This window comes from Nyctereutes procyonoides, unplaced genomic scaffold, assembly GCF_905146905.1.
Source record: "Nyctereutes procyonoides isolate TBG_1078 unplaced genomic scaffold, NYPRO_anot_genome, whole genome shotgun sequence".
In the NCBI taxonomy this organism is placed as follows: Eukaryota; Metazoa; Chordata; class Mammalia; order Carnivora; family Canidae; genus Nyctereutes; species Nyctereutes procyonoides.
In genome coordinates this window covers 66196478-66217616 of record NW_026575051.1, presented here as the reverse complement: position 1 = coordinate 66217616, position 21139 = coordinate 66196478, and the positions used below count along the sequence as shown (strand labels likewise).

At 33.8% G+C, this 21139-nt stretch overlaps 1 protein-coding gene across 4 annotated transcripts in view; it reads right to left on the bottom strand.

Annotated features, from left to right (window-relative positions):
- Positions 1–12454: 12454 nt before the first annotated feature.
- The window catches only part of CEP57L1 (centrosomal protein 57 like 1), a 71370-nt gene continuing 62685 nt past the window's right edge, over positions 12455–21139 (bottom strand). For 2 of the 4 annotated variants that reach the window (XM_055330397.1, XM_055330396.1), the window contains 6 exons: positions 20704–20781; positions 19858–19944; positions 16249–16326; positions 15900–16135; positions 14745–14889; positions 12455–12886 (listed from right to left, as the gene is read on the bottom strand). In XM_055330397.1, the coding sequence (XP_055186372.1) occupies positions 12668–12886; positions 14745–14889; positions 15900–16135; positions 16249–16326; positions 19858–19944; positions 20704–20781 (843 nt within the window). In that variant the 3' untranslated portion in view covers positions 12455–12667. Of the gene's footprint in view, positions 12887–14744; positions 14890–15899; positions 16140–16248; positions 16327–19857; positions 19945–20703; positions 20782–21139 lie in introns of those variants that run through there. The other 2 variants (XM_055330398.1, XM_055330400.1) reach the window with 2 other exon arrangements.

Below are 21139 nucleotides of genomic sequence, written 5' to 3'. Positions count from 1 at the left end.
CCAAAGTACCTCCCTTAAACTTGGCCTTCTTCCCTGTATTATTAGGTCTTTCCTCTAAGTTGTAACAACTACCTCAGTATTTGTTTGAAACGGTTTTCAACTACCAAGGACCAAAAGAAGCATGAATAGAAGCAAAACTGACACATTGATCTGCTGCATCAGTGTGTATATATCATAATCAGAAAATAAAATAACTTGCACACTGAGAGAAATAAAATAAGCAAACAAAAATAGTCACTGTGTCTAGTTCACTTTTCCAAAATAAAAGAATCCTTAAGTTTTCTTAAGTTTTGTCTATAAGTACTGACTCTCTCATAACAGCAATTTTATCATCAACTTTTGCAATGTTGATAACTAAAGTTTTGTGATAACCTTTGTAGCTATAACCACCATGTGAGAAAATTTCTATCTTTTCTACCATGAGCAGACTAACTACAAGCTAATAATTTTGGTAATTTTGTGGGTTTTTTTTTTCCCTTTGTATTCTTTTATCTGGTGAACCAGACCTTTTAAAACTTGGGAGTTTCTTACAAACTTTCCTTGAAAGTAAACTTTTCTTTACTAAATGATTGGTCTCTGAGTATCTCTTTGACAATTCTATAGTCTACCAAGATTTTATGCATTTATCTACCAGAGGTGTATTCACTAGCCAGAGCTTGAGTAACTGCACCTCAAGGACTCTTTGAGGTATAGCTTTTTTCAGTCTTAGGGTGAATCTCCAGTGGAAACAGGGTTTTAATCTATTGATTCTATTTCTTTTTATGACTGGTTTTCATGTCCTAGTTAAGTCTGGTTTTCATGCTGGTTCTGATCTGTACACAACCACTATTTTTCCTTTGGCGGCAGCAATGTTGGTAATACAGTTTTTAATGGCCTTCTGGTCTTTTTGAGGTAACAAATGACAAGGTATTTGATTGTATTTTATGTTTGTATTGAGGATTCTGTTAGTTCTTGTCATTTGAGATATATCTTTCTTGGCTTCTAGGTTTTCAGACCTTGATTTAGTCAAACTGATAACTGGTTTCAATCGTAGGTTAGAGAGTTGCTCATATCACTCCCTGCAAGTACCGATTTATTTTATTGCTAGCTTACCATTGGTGAAACTCTATGTTGTGTGCCACTCTGATTCAAATCAAGATAAAAATATTTTGTGCCCACTGGAGTGAAGAGCAGCTATTGGAGATCTTGAGCTGCAACCATAAGCCAAAGAGTTTTTTTGTACTTTGATTACATTTGATCTATCTGTAGCTAATGTTATAAAACCAAAGCTGTTGGTTCTTTTACGGTATTTTTAAAAAGCCTTCTTTCCTCCTCAAAAAAGGAAGCCATAGCTTTTTTACAATAGTCTATTTATTTACAATTATAAACTTTCTCTGAAGCCAACTTTCTCTGTCCCTTGGGACACTATTAGAGATTATTGGGCCATAAAACCTGTCCTTCGAACACACTACATAGGGATTTCTAATTTCAACAGATAAATTTACCATGAAAGAGAACAAAATATACATGATAAAATAAAATTTGAAATTTGTTTTACAGCAAAGGGTAGAGATTTAAAAAAAGGGGGTAGAGACTTTAGGGAAGGTTTTGGTTGAATGGTACATCTATTCGACAAATCTGAATTTGTGATGGAATGAGAATGACTGCTTCCTGACTCACCTAGAGCTTCATGGTCTTTGCAAGATATCTAAAAAGTTCTGGGTGCATAACTTTTACTCTCTCTTCTCTCAAAAGAAAATAGAAATGCATAAATAAATGAATGAGCCAGGTAAAGATGTGAGAAAGAGCCGGGTGACCAAAAATGAGGTGTTAATGCATCTAAAGTTGTGCTTCCAGCTCAATCAATAATCTGATTGGAAAATAACCACAAAAGTAACCCTGTTTACAAGTCGACAAGGTAAGTAATGAAATGCAAATTGGCAGGAAAGAGAAAAATAGAAAACTTAGTACTTTAAATAAAACTTAAAGAGTTCCTAAATATTTAGTATGAAAAATAGAAAAGTTTAAGTAATCATATACCCAATCAAAAAGAAATCTTGGACAAATTAGACTGGTTTAATAATACTGTTTTAAAACAGCTATATGTTTTTTCCTGATTTAATCACAATGTGAATTAAAATAGTATTCCACTCTAACTTGTGCAAGACTTTGGTTTGTTAATTTTATACTTTTCTAATTCCTAATATTAAATTGAGTTACTCCTTTAATTAATAATCTTTAGATACAAATTATATCTAAGCAACTCATTTGTTGAGAACAAAATAAATAGTCAACAAACATAGTTTTAACATACCCTTGCCTTTTGTTTTTATACATTGTAAATGACCATTACTTAATAGGTTGAAAAGATATATGTGAAAAACTGAGATATGTTGGTATACATGTTCTTTTTTGTTTTTGTTTTAAAGATTTATTTATTTATTTAGAGAGAGAGAGAGGCAGAGACACGGGCAGAGGGAGAAGCAGGCTCCATGCACCGGGAGCCCGATGTGGGATTTGATCCAGGGTCTCCAGGATCGCGCCCTGGGCCAAAAGCAGGCGCCAAACCGCTGCGCCACCCAGGGATCCCTACATGTTCTTTTTTGAAAGAAATGTAAAATAATGTTTGTGAATCTGTCAAGAGTTATAAATGCAAAGTAAAATTTTTACTTGTCTATCATGGGAAAAGACTGATTTTGTCTTAAAGTCAAATTGTCTGATTGTGCCAGAATGTGACAGAAAACATTAAAAGCCAAATTTGAGAATATACGACAGGTTGTAGAAGGTATGAAGGAAAATTGACTTTGTCCTGGCTTTTAATATCTGCAAATAATGAATTTGAAAGAAGCATAAAAATGTATTAACTTATTTTACAAAGTTAGCTAGATAAAAATGAAATTATTCATAAAATGGAGAAAAAGACTGGTGAATCCTATTCTATAAAATATGGATGGCACCCCCAAAGAGTACAGCTAGAATTTGGATTTTCTTTCTGTTAAATTGACAAATTCATGAGTATATGTTTACTCTGAACAAAAAGCAGTTAAAAGGTATTTAGTGCCCAAATGGCTCTTTCTTATATTTGCCTGAAGTCCTCATGATAAGCTACAGAGCAAAAACCGAGTCTTTTGGAAGAAAGATGAACAGAATGAAAGCCTCAGTAAAGACTTTTACTACACTCATAATTGTTGACTCTATAGGGCATAGACTCATGGAAACAGATTTTTCAGTATAAACTTAGAACAGCACGACAAAAAAGATACTCATCAGACTACCAAAAGATAAGAGTTAGGATTTCTAGGATTCTTTAAATCCAGACGCAAATGACTTGGTGAAATTGAGTGCTTCACCCAAAATCAGAAAAACAAGAATTAATTATCTAGAACTAAATGAGTTGATTATGGTTAATGCTTTATTTCTAATGGACATACAGGAAAAAATTCCTCTCTTCTTTATTTTGAACTGTCCATTGGCTACACTTACATAAACTAGTAGAAACATTCTTTAAAAAGGTATTATGTTCCAACTGACCCTTTGGAATTCCAGAAAAAAATTCTTTGAAAATTCTTAGTATAATTTGTAATATATTGTCAGGGAAATATAAAAATAATGGTTCTGGAGAAAATGACATATAAATGTGTACCACAAAATGGTAACAATGGTTAAATATTACACAAATACTAAGTTTCCTTACTTTTGGTAGCCAGGTAGCTATTTTGCATAAGTTCAGTAAAAAATCTGTTCTCCTTCCTACCAAACAGTAATTTAAAAATTGCTTTTGTGTCTATGGCTGTGCCTTAAATCTAATTAAATTCAGTATGGCAAGCCCATTACTAAACAACAAGGTACAAGCAACTCCACTGAGATGAACTGAATGGCTCTTGGTTCCTGATTTGATGTATGAGCAGTTAAGAGTAGTATCTTACACATAAAGCAATTATAACCTTAAAGACTTTATAAAGCCTCCCAGATTAACCCCTAAATTTTAGTATCACATGTCTCTAGTTTCACTAACTAGATTATAGGAGGGCCTCCATGCATTAAACATCATTTTATCACATTCATATAATAAAACTGACCAAGTAAAACAAACTATCACATTAATGATACCCCATCATAAAATTGCTAGGCAAATTTATGTGGTCAAAGTCATGCTTAAAAGGAAATTTGGAAGCAAAATTTACACCTTAACCAGATGCATAAACAATGCACATCATATTCCACAGTCAGAAAATAAAATGAAACAACACTGTACAGTAAAGGGTCAACACAGCATGCCTAAGTTGTGTAAATCTTTCACATCCCAAAAAAAGGTTTGGTCTTTACAGCTCCTAGGAGATGACCTCTAAGCCCTTGGAATATCCTGCCTGATAATGTTTTCATTCACCTAGGGGCCTGAGGGCCTACTGGATAGTCTATACTAACAATGTGACTTATGGTCCACCATGACCTTGGGTCATACAGTACCAGTTTGCCCAGTAGAGGGGATGGGATGGAGACTGAAGGTCAGCCATATGGGCAGTCAGCCATATTTGTTGATCAGTCTACAGTGAAAAACCTGGACATCACAGCTCAGAGGAGCTTCCTGGCTTGGCAATATTACAAGTGTATCATCACACATCATTGCCAGGAGAATTAAGTGCTGTCTGTATGATTTCACTGGAAGAGGACGACTGGAAACTCATGCCTGGTGTTTCCTGGACTTTGCCTTATGTCCCTTTTCAGTTGCTTATATAAATCTGTATCCTTTTGCTATATAATAAACTATAACTGTGAGTACAACAGCTTTTCTAAGTTCTCTGTGTCCTTTTAGTGAATCACAGAAGAGTGATCTTGGGGAATTCCTACAAACACACTTTGAAACCCTAAGATAAAGTAACAGCAATGTCTGGTCCCTGCTCCTCAAGTACATGAAATCTTGAGTCTTTCCTAGAAGTTACTCTCTAATTAAAGCAACTATATCCCTGATTTTGGAAATGTTGATGTCTGAAGATATATGATGACCTTTTGGGATGTGGCAATTATGTGAAAAAAGTGCACTAAAGAGACTAAATGCAAACTTGGTGATCTTGATAAGTTTGTAGGTTTGCTTTTTTCTTTTAAATGCTTGTCATATTTTTAATTTGTTAAGACTGTTGTTCTGAAGCTTGATTCCCTTGCAGATCTTCTTTGCATATAAACTCCTCCTCTTTTCTAAACGCTTTAGTCTCTAAGTGGCTTAGGTTTTATTTCAGTAGGTGGTAGTTTGAATCAATAGCATTTTAGCAGACTGGTTAAGAGAAACTCTACTTTTTGTGGAACATCCATAGGAATGTTCAGAAGTGGCTCTGGAGAATTTGAAACCACATGGAAACATCGTACCCAAATACCTAAGGCACAGCCCTCCATCTGCTTGAGACCTATACTGTAAAAGAACAAAAAGAAAAGTACCTTATCTGAAAATGTAGCTTAGGTGCCCAGCATTTAAATTATACCATAAGAGAGAATCAAGGTATATAATAACTGATATAAGTTCTTCCAAGTTTATCAGAGAAGTTACATACATAAAATCATAGAATAAGTCTTTTAAATACCAGCTACTTTTGAGATTAAAGTATTCTGAACTTTAAAATAACTTCTTTTAACTCTGGTACTTAATTTCCCAGCTTTAAATTTGTGGCTTAGTTTATTTTTGGGAAAACAAAGATAATAAAACTTTTTATGTTGTATTCAAGCATTTAATAGTTAAGATACTAATAGCACTATTTTCTCATATGTATTACATATTTTAGATTTGGCTATTCTGAAAAGATATTTTTTAAGGTAATACACATATTTTTCTTTTGATAGAAATTATAAGCTATAAAGCCATAAATATTCCATGGAATCCTCAGGAGTGTTTCTAAATTTAATTTTAAATGGGTTTCCTGTGTACCAAAATGATTTATGTTTTAAATAACACATTTATAAAGTTAAAAGGACCTACAGTGAAGAGAAGTGAAATACTTTCCAGGTCAGCAAGAAGATTCTGGACAACTGCCCTGTAAACATCAATCTTTTATTTCAGAGAAGAAATGATTCACATTCTGTACTAGTTCAGTAATAGATTTTTCTAAGAAATACAAGTCAATGTACAATTAACTTTAAAGAATACTAGTCAAAATATGCCTTCCAATGTTTTTTCTGAAGTTATCCTAAAATTTACTTCATCAGGCTAAGTAATATTAGGTCAAGAGTATATTATTTTAGCTATGGCTGGAAGGTCTGGTCACTTTACAATCCTCCTTTCATAAAGACTAAGATTTCTTTATTTAAGCAACTTTAATAATTTGTAGTGGATAAACTTTTACAAGCGGGTAGAATCCCATTATAATGAACATGATTCCAATGTTCACTTCCTTATGGCACTTCTTCCTATATGTTCTGACCATAATCGAGAGCTGATATGGCTACAAAGAAATACACTGAGGAGGATATCAAAAGTCACAGAAATGTAACCTCTTAGTGGTACTTTCTTTAATGAAGCTATTTTTCAGGTAAGGTCACTCATTTAAAAGTGTTCTAGCAGGTCTTGTGCTTAGTAAAATGACATGATTTTAAGAAGTGTCACATTGGTAGTATATCAGGTTTTTAATTTTCTTAGTGTTGTTGAATGTTGATGCTCAGGTTTATCAAGAAGTCTTTGCTCATTTCAGATTCAAGACATGCATACAGTTTTTCTCTCACCAATCTCCTATGTTTATGAATTTTAAAACTGTCTTAAGCACCTGCAGAACAAATTTGTTTCCTAACCATGAGACCCATGCTTGGTTAGATTCCACACAGAGGCAATAACTAGACAGCAACAATGGATGAGGAATAATGAGGTAATATGTTAAGGGACTCATGTTGAATACATTTATTTGTGCCCACATTAGAAAAGCAACATTTCTCTAACCCAGGCTGGTTAGTGTTTGAAAAGAGTATTCTATAGAGCAGGAAACATAACGGTATTAAAATAGGACTTCTACCTGTGAAATAAATAAAACGGATTTGTAATAGAATTTCTGGGATAAACAGCAGATTGCCATAAGTCATATAGGGGATTTGGGAGTATTCCTATTTTAAACTGGCTATCTCTTTCCTCCATATCTTTCAAACTCATTCCCTTTAAACATTAATTAAGAGCCAACTTTTCTTCCTTAAATAACATTTAGGACTACATTTTAAATTATAATCCAGTACTAACAGAGTTTCACAAAAACATTGACTACCTTCTCTATGTGTGATGCACCCTGATATTTTCAAGCTATCATTTAAAAAATGTTCATAGTGACCCACTAAATAGATTTCACAATCCATTACTAGGACATGACCTACAGTTTGAAAATCACTGACTTGATCCAACCAATGAGGAAGCTGAAGTGTGAGGAAATTGAGTGGCTTAAATTCATATGAAAAGTGAGTGGTGACCATTTGCACAATTCTGTGCAAGTTAATAACTGGTTTCTAGAATACAACTTATCTGTAGAAGAATTATTTTTCTCTTTTAGTTTGTCATTATTGCTTAATTTTTTTAAACCTCCTCATTCTCTACTCTCTTCCCATTTTACTTAGGTGTTTCATACTCATTTTTTTCTATTCATGCCTTGATACATGGTTATGTGGACAACACTTGTTTGAAATTTATGCTGATGTGACCTGATATCTTCCAATCCACAAGAATTAGGAATCCTAGACCAATACTGTCACCACGTGAAAAAGCAAATGATAGCTATATACATCAAAAAAGAGAATGAAGAATAACAAATAGGTCAACTTTATCTATCTACGGATAAGAACAAAAATTTAGTAGACAAATATTTAAGCATCTTCTCTGGGATGGTTATTACCTCTATGTCACCTACTATTTTCTTCCTTCTGTTGTATTTCTATATAGTCTTCTCTTATCAGAGTATAAGCAACTTGAAGAGAGAATCTATGCATAATTTGGCTTTTAATCTCCCACAGCATCTAGCATAGTATCTTGGAGAGCAGCAAATACTTGATTAGAGAACAGTCAATAATTGCTGACTGAACAAATCCAACATAGCAATATACAAATAAAGAACCACCTTGGCTCTCTAACCCCTTCTTCTTAACATCATAAAACCAAAGAAAGCATCATTCTGAGTGCCTTTTGCCATTACCCACAGATAAACAATAAAATACTGTCATATTTCAACCAGTGATATCCTTGAAAGATGAAATGGCAGCACAACTAAACTGGTGCCTAGTACCTGACCCAATATACTTACCCTGATGAGACTACCAAAGAAGGCTAACACAGTTTCATGACATGTAATTATCAAATATTTATGGAGAGGGCTTAGGTACTGTGTTAGGTGCTGGGCTACAGTGGTGAGCAAGAAAGGATCTTGCCCTTAGGGAGCTTTCAGTCTATGGGAAAGACAAATTATAACAAGAAAGTGTACTAAGTTCAAAGGTAGGAGAAACACCTACAAGAGGTAGTGAAGCCAGACTTGAGGAGGGGGGTATGAAGGGGAGACTTAAAGAGGGCTTTCTGGAGGAAGCAGTAAATTGAGACCTGAAGAATGAGAGAATGAGGGAAAACTAGACAAGCAATATCTATGGAGGAAAATCTAGGCAGAGAGTACGATAGATAACATCACCCTTATTTTTAATTTTTTAAAGATTATTCTAGAAAGCTGATTATTTCACAGAACTTATCATTTTTTTTTGACAGGTAATTTATAATTCCCAACATCCCTTCTCCAAACACATTGGATCCAGTCTTTCAACATTGTAAACTGCTGAACCAGTCATTAACAAGTCTTATATTGTCACAAAACTGCCTTGGAACATAAAGTAACTAGAGATCAATTTGCTTATCTATTATTTTCTGCTGAAACTGTTAAAGCACAGAGATATACAATAGAGCATGCATATATAATAAAAAATACATTTCTTTGGGTTGGGATTATGTGCTAATTTATAATTCTAATAATTACCTATGGTATCTAATAGGATCTTACAGCAAAAGAGAATTCAGTGACTCTATACCAATAGGGAGAGTGCTCCCAAAAATCCCACCAGGAAAAAAAAAATCGACCTTATTCTTTAAATGACTCACAACTACACTAAAAACAAGCTCCACCCTAGACAATATTTTAAAACTTCAAACTCTACAATTTTGTTATGAGTAATTCGCCTTATATAACAAAATATAAAAAGCAATTAAAGGAGGAAAGTTACATGAAAATAAGCATATAGATTATGAAGAAAAAGGTTGAAGCGTTGGTAAGATCCATTTAATTACCAAGAAATAAACTTAGTTTTACATTGATTACAGTCAGTATTATTTTTATTTACCCTTACTTCATTTTAATTGAAAGCTGCCATGGCACCTATCGAGGTTTTTTTGTTTTTTGGTTTTTTTCCTTCACAGATGTCATTATGCCACAGAGAGAGTTGTCTTGTTATACATCTGGGAGTCAGCTTGTACTTATCTAAACTTCACATACAATTAAATGTTCTCAGTATGTACAGCTTTAGCTACAGCTGAATAGAGTTCCAGGAAACCCCATTAGGAGTTCCACTATTTACTCTATACCAACAATGGCATCTGGTACATTTTTGGCCATAGTGAGCACTCCTTCCATTGTGCATAACCAGACTTTTATTACTTTTATTACTTTAGTTTGATTCTCACAACATTGCAGATAAAATTTTAATTTAATTTTTTGATGTCTTATCACAGATTAAGACTACTCCTTTAGAATTAACATTGGATTTTTAAAGTAAAAATGCTATCTAAAAATCTCAAAAACAACTTTTAAGTACACCATCACCATTCACTAGCTCACTATTCACTATTTTAAGTATCTCCTTTAATCTCATACTGCTGAAAACTGAACATTTCCCTTCAACCCTTCTATCTTCAGCTACAACCTAATAAAAATGGCTAGGTTGCTAATGACCCACACAGGTACAGGTAGTTCAAGATTCCAACTGCTATTTCCAGAATTAGAATATTTACAATACCTGCTGTTTTAAGCACTCAAACTTTCTAGTTTCACAGTTTCATCAAAGTTGAGACCTGTCTTGACAAGAAAGTTCCAATTTCATTTATTCAATTTCAGACTAAATAAAAAACAAACAAACCTGATTTTCACTTAAGTGAACAAAATCAATGATATCCTACCGAGTTTCTGCTAGGCAGGGCACAGTTGTGGGGTTGCTACAGCAACTCTTGTACACTGACCACAGATTGTCCCTGTCCAGGAAGGAAATCATTTGCTCCACCCCCTGAGGAGTCAAAGGCTCTGGCAAGCAGCAGTCTGCAAGCAGGACACATTTTTAGTTCAGTAGCTGTGATGGAGCAACAAGAGACAATTCTTTAGTGTCTCTCCATACTAAATGTTACCCAACAACCAGTGTTACCCTTCCAATCCAAGTTGCTGTGTATGATTACGTAATTTGGCACCATGGTTAAGACCATATTCTTTAACCCCTCTAACTAGAAATCTGAGCTAGGGAATAAGCCAAAACCATTTCCTCCCAGACACATAGGCAAAAGCAAAAACAAAGCAAAGCAAAACAAAACAAAAATAAAAACAAAAACCCCACCAAACCCAAGTAATACATTTTGGTTCTTGTTTTCAGGATTTAACCCATGCCAATTCAGGTTCTCTGACAACTTCTGGTAGAGGAGAGCAGTCAAAAGTTAACATTTATGGAATTTGTACTCAGTGCCAACCAACCCTTCTACTGTGTGCTTTGACATGTTATTTCATTTACTCCTTACAACAACCCTGTGAGTTAGGTAACAAAATAATCCCTACTGTACAAATAAGAAATGGAGGCTCTGAAGTTATTTGATTATCCCAGCTACTAAAAGGTAGAGTCACAATTTAAACCCAAGTCTCTTAATTCTGAGGTCTTATGGTTTTTCTATTACACTACACAGATTTTTTCCAAGAAAATTCTCAGTTTTTAACTGAAATATTCAAGTGTTCCTAAAGTGACTTTGTTTTTTTTTTTAGCAATACATTTTTGTAGGTAATGACTTTACTATTGATAGCCACTTTCTTAAGTGCATAGAAAGGCACAGAAGGATATGGGGCTGCATTATGGTCCTGGTGAGGTTTTTGCTAAGTTAAACTACAGCACTCACATTCTTGAGGAGGAAAGGCAAAGTTGAAAAGTAAGTAAGGTGATGAAAATGAATTTTGATGAAGTGCTCTGTGGAACATCTCTGGGGCTGAAGAAGCTGCAGAGGGAGAGGGAATAAGAATGGGTGAAGGACACATGCAGTATTTAAACCACAGAGAATCTCTCAGCTCTATAAGTTACTTTCAAGGAAAATTCCAAGTATCCATCTGTCCATTTTCAGTTATTTTCCCACTTTAGGTTTGGAAAGGTCTTCTAACATAATACCTCTTCTCTCAATGAGAATGAATCACAGTTTTCCTTTTCCCTCCCAGGAAGTTCCACAATTACCTCCTTTCTCCTACATACTGCTGGGAATTTCCTATGTCTTTAACATAACTGTCTTTCCTAGCTCCCCCAGATCTTCCCCTGAAAATTCTTTCATACCTATGGCTTAAGATTTCCCCTCAGCTGGAGATAAATGTATCTCCAATTCTGTCCCTTTGGAATCACTACTTCTTTAAACTGCTACCCTAGCTTCTGAGTTCCTCCCTTCTATTGTGCCTTTTTGGTCAGTCTTCTATTTCTACTTCAGCTGATGACTTCAATTCTTTGGTTGCCTCAAAGAATTTCAGTGAAAGATCAAAAAAGTTCAAAGGAGTCATACTAGTTTCCATAAGTGTCTTAAAAGATAGGTCAACAAGTGTGAATTTACTATAAACATACATATCCAAAGAAATCGATTGATACCACAGATTTAAAAATATATAAAAATAAAAATGTATCATATCTCTGAATTTTTACAGATAGGTAATTAAGTGTCCAATTTCTTTTTCCTAAGTGGGTACTGGAAATTTACATTCTCCATTTATACTGATGATTATATATAATGCGAAGCCTAAAAGTCACCAAAAGTTTTAGTTACAAAGGAATAAGATAAATCACTGGTATTAAAAAGCAGCCCTGGATTTGTAAAAGAAAACAGGAATTGCAGAAAAAGGTTTTTGTACTTGAGTTACTGTCATCTAAAAATTAAGAAATTACAAGTTCCTATTTGTGATTGTCACATAAAAACTTGGGCTAAAGGCCTCTTTAGAGAACTCTTCCATTTCCAAAAAAGAAAAACATTTTATAGCTTTAAAATAAGGTAGGGAGGAAGCACCATGAAAGGTAAAAGACCTTATATCACTGTGTTCATTTTACATTGGTTTTAAGGTTACAAGCCTACTAAATGAAAATGTGGAATGGTACTTGTATCTCAGATTTAACTTAATTTTAAATATCACCAATCCAGTATCATTTCTTAGACTTAGCTTAAGAGGTCTGCAAAGTGAACAATGTGTCTAAAACATGAACAGATTAGGTATTTCAGTCAGTAAGAGAAACAGAAATGTAGTCATTTATTATTTGTGACTCTTAGGAGGTCTTGGCATTAATTTAAAAATACTACAACTTGACACTTTATAGGGACTAGAAGCATAATTCAAAATTTCATAAAGGTATATTAAATTAAAACCACTTTAGACAATTCAAGATCTCACTGACAGAGTTCGTTTAAGGTGACAGTTTTACTATTGTGTTACTGTTCCCACATGATATCATCTCTTCTCAATTTCATTTGAAGATTATGGACTTGTACTGGATGAAAGCTGCTGTTCTTCTGAAGAGAGTTAGTTAGCAAACATTTCCTGGAACTATTTTTTATGTTCTTTGATCCTTTAAGGTTGTTATCTTCTCGCTGAATACCTGAAGCTTCACTCATCTTTGACTGTTGAACTTTTTGCTGCAGTTTACGGACCTGGAAAGAAAAAAAAACCTGACATTTTAGTTAAAAAAGATATTAAAAATATACCCTAAAATAGATGGACTGGATTGATGTTATAAAGGTTACATGAAATTAAAAAGTTCATTAGGTCTTTATTTATTGAGTACCTAACACTGTGCTAGTTAGGTAAAATTATCATGAATTAAACAATCCTTGGTCTCAAAAAGCTTATTGCTTTTATTAGTGAGGGAAAAGCATACACAGGATAACTAGAGAATAATTCAGGCTGGGATAATTCTGAGTAGGACAAAAGGTGTTTATTTGAGAAGGCTAAAGTAGGACAAGATCAATATGGGCTGAGAAGTTCAATGAAAAGCTGTGAGGATGATTTATAAAGGATATGAAATGAGTAAAAACTGGAGGAAGAGAAAAGGGGAAAAAAGGACCCTTCAAGTGTATTAACAGCAAAGCAAAGATTTGGTGCTAGGAATGAGTACTGAATTTATAAAGTCAAATATATATATATATATATATATATATATATATATATATATATATTTCTGAATTTAAAGTACTACTGAATGCCAGTACAAAAAAAAGTGTCATTCGGTAGTATCTGGTAACAGTTCGGTAGACAGAATTAAGCAAAATAAAACCTATCAACTAGCTGAAATCCATTTCTGCCCAGCCTAGTCCATTACTTACTGTATTTCACTTATGTACAGGCCCAATTTATAGAACTGATCCAGACACTGTCTAAGAATCTGGTATTTGTCCACAGCCATTTTAATTGGAGATTAAATTTATATTGACGAAATGCTTGAAAATTTATACTGCTACAGCTATTATAGAAAATAAATAATATTTTTCAAAATACGATTTATGTGCATTAAAAATATGGCTATTTTTCCACTCCCTTAAAATTTCTCCTATACAATTCTAAGAAAGTGTATTAATTAAATAATCTTCACCCTAACATAATCATATAAAAAAATTGACTTACTAGAGCCTTAAAAGCCAGTAAAGTGAAAATATTTGCTTCAAAAGTGTCATTTCCTCTTTTTCTCTTTATTGGTCTTAGAAGAATAAAAGTAGTAAAATTCTGAATCCTTTATTACTTTCCTATAAAAGTAGGGAAGGCTTTATTGTGAGGTTAGCATATCACCAATTTATATGAATGTCGATTATTCCACACGCAGATAGCTACGTGATGTGATTTGAAGGTTCCTGGAAAGACTTTCTCTGCCTTCTGCTCCAGCAGGGTAATAGTGCTAATAATCCAACCTATGGAATCAATGTCTTGGGACAAATATTGTAATATTCCTTGATTTTCTGTTAAAATATTAAAATTGTTATGCCATTCTTATTAAGAATTCACATGCGAGGAGAGAGTCCCCCTTACTACCACACTATAGCTAGCTAAGCACAGGTCCCCAGGGAATGGAATACACTATTAATTGTTCTGGGAAATGAGAAATAGTGGTTTATGTATGAGAAATAGGTTTATGTATGATACTGAAGTAGAGACCTGTCAGTGTAAGGGGCTTCATTAAGGCATTAGGGGTGGGAGAGAGAAAGGGAAAGCATGTTTAAAAGGGCAACCAGGATGGCTGCAAAGCAAATTTAGTTTACCTTAAAATTTTCCCACAGCCATTTCTGAATACATAACTACACTTTCTTGTTCCTCTTACTTTACATTATCTTGGAGAGTTATGTAGGAGGCGATGTTATTCCAATGGACAGATGGCTCTATAACAGGCTTAAGGGACTCCTGTCATCTTTTCACTAAGCCACACATACAGACCTCAAATTTGAAAGATCATATAGAGATATAACACTGACTACAGATATATTATCTTTTTATTAAAATCTTTTACTAAAGCCTTCTTACATTTTCTTGATGCTTTATCAGTTTGGAAATCTGTTCTCCTTTAATTTCCATTTTCTTGACTAAATGTTCTAGTTCACATTCTAGGTCTTCACGGACTGAATGACTTTCAGTTTCCTTCATTTGATTCAGTAGTTCTTCGTGCTTCCTATGAAAGAAAAGCAAGTATCAACTCTGATATGGCTTATACCATATGCCTTTGATATAATTAAACAATATTCTGTTCAATCATAAATTTTTGTCAGTTAGATATTAATTTTCAAAGATAGTCTCTTTATGTAGAGTTATCTAGTTAAATCTATGGTAAATATAAAAGGCTCTTATGATTTGGGGTTAGATAAATTTAGAAATATCTTTGACTTAGGGTCTTAAAGAACCTTAAAGTCTAAATTTTCGACGTTCATAGCTAAACGTAATAAAATATTCTGATGTCCTTAGCTAAAAGCATTAAAGGACTCTCTTTAGTTCCAATTTTGGAATTCTTAATATAGTGTGTTTGGGAAGAACGGCAGCTATAAAAATATTTGCCTGAGAAGTCTCTAGATTTGGTGATAGTCCACAGAAAGGAATACTGTCAAGAGAACCAGTTATACCTTCTACAGAGGTCTTAGTTCAACTAGTTGGTTACCCAAATCTCATATTTTCCGGAATTTTTATTGAATATATATTTAAACTTGGGGCTTAAAATATGTATACCACTCAGAATCTTATTTACTATGGATGCTTCAAGACTTATCATTCAGATCAGTCAGAGTTGAAAACAAGGAATTGCTTTCCTACTTGTCTAATGAAATTTCATTTAATTAAAAGGATTATAAAAAAACAAAAGGAGAATCTTGCTTTTAAAAGCATTTGTGAGTTATAATTTAAAGTCACCAGACCGTATTTGTTAGAATAACAGTAGTATTTGCCTATCAGTTCAGATCTTGGGAACACAGAAACTCCTTAGATCAAAAAAGTAGTAATTACATATTTAACTTGAAAAGTTAAATACTAACAATAAATACAATGAAAAATTAGTGTCAACTCTGAAGATCAAAATAAATACAAATCTAAGCAAGGCCTTTAAGAATTCGTAAGTGGCATTGTTCTTAAGACAGAGAAGAGAAAAGATACCTATATGGCTTGCTACTTCTGAAAAACAATAAAAATACTTACATATTCATTTGGTCCAGCTCATCCTGCATTGCCATCAAAAGTTCAGACAAATTGTCACCAATAGAAATGGAATGTTTTGAGTCAGAAGGTTCAGCTTTACCCTGGGAAGTTGTTCTAATAGGCTTGTAGAGACATCGAGGCTCAGTAAGTTTCTGATGGGTATGTGGCCCATAATGTTGTGCTACCTGCAGGAGGCTTTGCATACTTGTATTCACAGAATGGCTGGCACTGGAAGACTTTAGGGGAAAAGAAATAGCTAGGAACAATTTCAAATGACTCATGACATTTAAATAGCACAACAAAGCAGGAGTGTGTCTGAACAAGTATCTTCATTTTTCCCCCCTCTCACCTTTTTTGCCACAATTGGCAGTGATCCAGACTTTGAATAAATTTGCTGAGGTGGTCGTTCCTTTAAACATCTAGTTTTCTAAATATTGACAAAGGAAAAAAGTAAACAAAAAATTGTTTAAAAGACATTTATGATATGAAGAAGTCTCAAAACTCAACAGTAAACATTCTAATAGAAAATAAGCAAAAATATGGATAGACATTTCACTGACGAAGTCATATGGATGGCAATAAACACACAGAAAGATCTGCAAGATCATTAGCCATTAGGAAAATTCAAGTTACAATGATATAGCACTATACAGCTATCAGAATGACCAAAATAAAGAATAGTGACCACGCCAAATGTTGGCAAAGATGTGGAAAAGCCAGATTGCTTATGTATTATTTGTAGGAATATAAAATTATATAGCAACTTTAGAGAATAATTTGAAAGTTTCTTACACACAACTGATGAATTATTGAACACTACATCTGAAACTAATGATGTACTATGTATTGGCTAATTGAATTTAAATAAAAGAAATGTTTTTAAAAATAAAGTTTCTTGCAAAACTAAACACGTACTTATCATATGATCCAGCAATTACACTCCTGGACATTTATTCCAGAAAAATGAAAACTGATGTTCATGCAAAAACCTATACATAAGTGTTCATCACAGCTTTATTTGTAATAGTTAAAAAGTGCAAACAATCCAAATGTCCTTCAATAGGATCCAGTAAATATCAATACATTCTTTTTATTTCTGTGTAGTATTTCACATTATGGATATACTACAGTTTAATCACTGATAGCAAAGCCATCTGGACCAAATAAGTACATAAGTATTTTAATTTTTTTTTAGTATTTTAATTTTTTAAAAAAGATTTTTATTTATTTATTTATGAGAGACACAGAGAGAGAGAGGCAGAGACACAGGCAGAGGGAGAAGCAGGCTCCACGCAGGGAGCCTGATGTGAGACTCGATCCCGGGCCTCCAGGATCACACCCTGAGCTGAAGGTGGCGCCAAACCGCTGAGCCACCGGGACTGCCCAGTATTTTCATTTCTTATTAGAAGAAGTAGCAAGATATACAGGTATCTTTTTTCTTCTCTGGCTTAAGAACAATGCCACTTATGAATTCTTAAAGGCCTTGCTTAGATTTGGATTTATTTTGATCTTCAGAGTTGTCATTGATTTTTCATTGTATTTATTGATAGTATTTAACCTTTCTTTTCTTTTTTTTTTTTTAAAGATTTTATTTATTTATTCATGAGAGACCAGAGAGAGAGAGAGAGAGAGAGGCAGAGACACAGGCAGAGGGAGAAGCAGGCTCCATGCAGGGAACCTGATGTGTGACTCGATCCCGGGTCTCCAGGATCACACCCTGGGCTGAAGGCAGGCACTAAACCACTGAGCCACCCGGGCTGCCCAGTATTTAACTTTTCAAATTAAATATGTAATTACTACTTTTTTGATCTAAGGAGTTTCTGTGTTCCCAATATCTGAACTGACAGACAGATGTTACTGTCATTCTAACAAATACAGTCTGGTGACCTTAAATTACATAAAATTGCTTCTAGGATCTATTGTGTTGTTATCATATGTTGTGTCATTTAAAACTCTTTTATAAAGTATTACAGTATTTATTTCTATGAGTTTAGTTCTAGGGGCAGCTTGAGGGAGGTCCTGATCCCTCCGTGCCTGTGTCTGGCAGAGCTAGTGTGAGACGAAGAGAGAATCCTTTCTTGTGCTTGGATAATCAAGAGTTTTGGCTCAGCCTTTGGGCACATACTGAGGTGAGGAGCCAGATAAAAAGCACAGGTTGTGGCACTGAAATGGATTAATAAGGAACTTAGTGATTTGGCCCATGACCCTCTAGCACAATGTTCTCCAAGTCCTGTTGGAGATTATATATTTCATTAGCAAGTGACAATTATGGAACCTAATGATATCAAAGTGGTATATTCTTTTTGACAATCCATTTTCCTACAGTCTACTCTTTCAAACCAGCTAAGGTTACATTTAAAAGAAGAATTTAGCCAAATATTAACAGTAATGTAGCATTTGTCTCAATATTCTAAGATCATGATCTCCTGCTTTAACCATTTCTAAAATTCTTTTTTTCCATTTTTTTCACTGTTATGTGATCCTCTAGTGTCAAAGGTTACATGGGTCTATGAAATAGACAGAGATAAGTATAATAGAGTATCTTGGGAATGGACTCAGAAGTATGTCACATGATGCTACTATAAAGTCAGAATTACCTGCATTATAGCTGGAATACAATTTAAATTACCATTCCTTCCTTTTTTGATTTTCTTATCCAGCTGCTAGCTGCTCCCTTATCAGGCTTCATATTTTTAGATTTTATTTTTTGTTTATTTTCCTCCATTCATTTACATGCTTATCTGACAAAGACTTAAGTTCTTCTAGCTTTGGACAATAACTGCTTTAGAAACTAAAAAGTATTTATAAAAGAAGAGTTGCCTAAGATTCAGAATTTTTAAAAAAGAATGTATTTATTTATTTATATTTTATTTTATTTCTTTTGAGGGAGACAGGGAGAGAATGTCAAGCAAACTGCATTGAGCATTGAACCTGATGCAGGGCTCAATTCCATGACCCTGAGATTATGACCTGAGGTGAAATGGAGTCCGATGCTCAACCAATTGAGCCACCTAGGCACCTCCGAGATTCAGAATTTTTTAAAAAATGAAGCATGTGCATTATGTGGCCAGTGTCTTTACTCTAACTTGGCCATGAAACCAAAACCATTCCTCACTGTTCTAACATGCTGAAGAAATCATCTGAGGGGAAGGGAGATGGATGCTCAGTTGTCACATCAAAGGAAGTAACATTATTCAAGTATCCATTCTTTTTTAAGCTTTCCACTGAGAGAGATCTGAAGTTACATGATATACTTTATGCTCATGAGTGATATGACTGGAAAATTGGTATTAATTTATAGCATCAGCAGAACAGAAACTATGATGTATTTTATACATGTTAATAAAGGAATGATATATTCTTATTCTACACAGACTGGAAACTGGAAGTCAAATACCCTCTGCATTCCAAAAAAGGGTCTCAAATATTTTTAAATTTTCATTTAAATTTATATTGTTAGGCGGCTTGGAGCTATTAGTTAGTCTACCAATACACTGTTTAATTAGCACTGAATAAATGATGCAAGTTGTCAGTGGACAAGTGATCAACTAATAGCTCTCCTGATAACTTATTTTTCTTGCAATAAAATTGCATAAATAGCAAAAAAGAGTTTGGTACTAGTAAAATGTCTATATTTCTAGAAAAATTGGAATGCTTATTGTTATTTCACAAATTTACTGACTGTCATATAGTCCTTTTTGTTTTGGTTGTCACGTAAAATCAAAACTAGATTTTGTGCTCAACTGCTGATACTTTATTTAACCTAGGTTTTATGGAATTTTCTAACCTCAAACCTAAAACCATCATCACTCAACTTAGGTTTTTTTCTGTATTTTATAGCATTATTGCATGCTTTTTATTATAAATATCTTCAAATTCTTTTTGGAAATGGATAGGCATAAATATTAAAAGAGTAAAGAAATAAGCATTAGTAAATAAGAATTAAGTTTCTGCATACCTTCAAAGATTTCTTCTTCTCCTTGGAGCTTTTTGGATTTGATACTGAAGACATTAAAATTCTATTGATTTCAAGTCCAGTTTGAAGCTACAATATTAAAGACAAAGCTTTATACAGCTAATTTTTTTTATACAACTAATTTTTAACAAGCTACTTCAAAAACAATATAATAAGAAATTAGGTCTCAGTTTATGAAGACAAAAGTGCTTGGGACACCTGGGTGGCTCAGTCAGTTGAATGTCCAGCTCAGGTCATGATTTCAGGTTGTAAGCCTGAGCCCTGTGTCAGGCTCTGTGCTCAGCACTGAGTTTGCTTGAGATTCTTTGCCTCACCCTCTCCCTCCCCAAACTCATGCTCTCTCTTTCTCTCTCTAAAATAACAAAAATCAAAAGTAAATAAAATAAAATAAAATAAAATAAAATAAAATAAAATAACAAAAATCTTTTTTTAAGAAGTACTTCTTAAGGAAGAAAAGAAAACCCCAAATACTATTTTTGTATGTGAAATCTACTAAGTCTGTTGGTAATTGCAACCATTTTATTTATAAGAGAATGCATTATTTAATACATATATATCAATCAAGCTGAAAACAATCTATATCAGGAATTATTTCATATATATATGTCAGAATTTCAAAAGACTACAAGATCTCTCTTGGCAGTGCATCCAAGTATATAAATATACTGACTGACTTATTGAGAATCTCATTATCATAGTAAAAGGAGACAAAACTAACAAGCTAGGAAGCAGAAATTATAGTCTAAAATATAGGCTGCAGATAATGAAAACAAAATATAATAAAACATATGTGGTTTATTGTGACAAATGACATAATTCTCTATTTACTTCAGATGCTTTGTCTTGAAATAGCTTACGCTGATGTTCTTCTTCCTTAAGTTTTTCCTCTAAATGTTTAATCTTGTCCTGCAAAAGAATGAAAAAAACTGGGATTATTTTTATTTTATTTTATTATTTTTTAAATAATAAATTTATTTTTTATTGGTGTTCAATTTGCCAACATACAGAGTAACACCCAGTGCTCATCCCGTCAAGTGCCTCCCTCAGTGCCCGCCACCCAGGCATCCCCCACCCCCTGCCCTCCTCCCCTTCCACCACCCCTAGTTCGTTTCCCAGAGTTAGGAGTCTTTATGTTCTGTCTCCCTTTCTGACATTTCCTACCCATTTCTTCTCCCTTCCCCTATTCCCTTTCACTATTATTTATATTCCCCAAATGAATGAGACCATATAATAAAACTGGGATTATTAATATAAAAACTAGAGC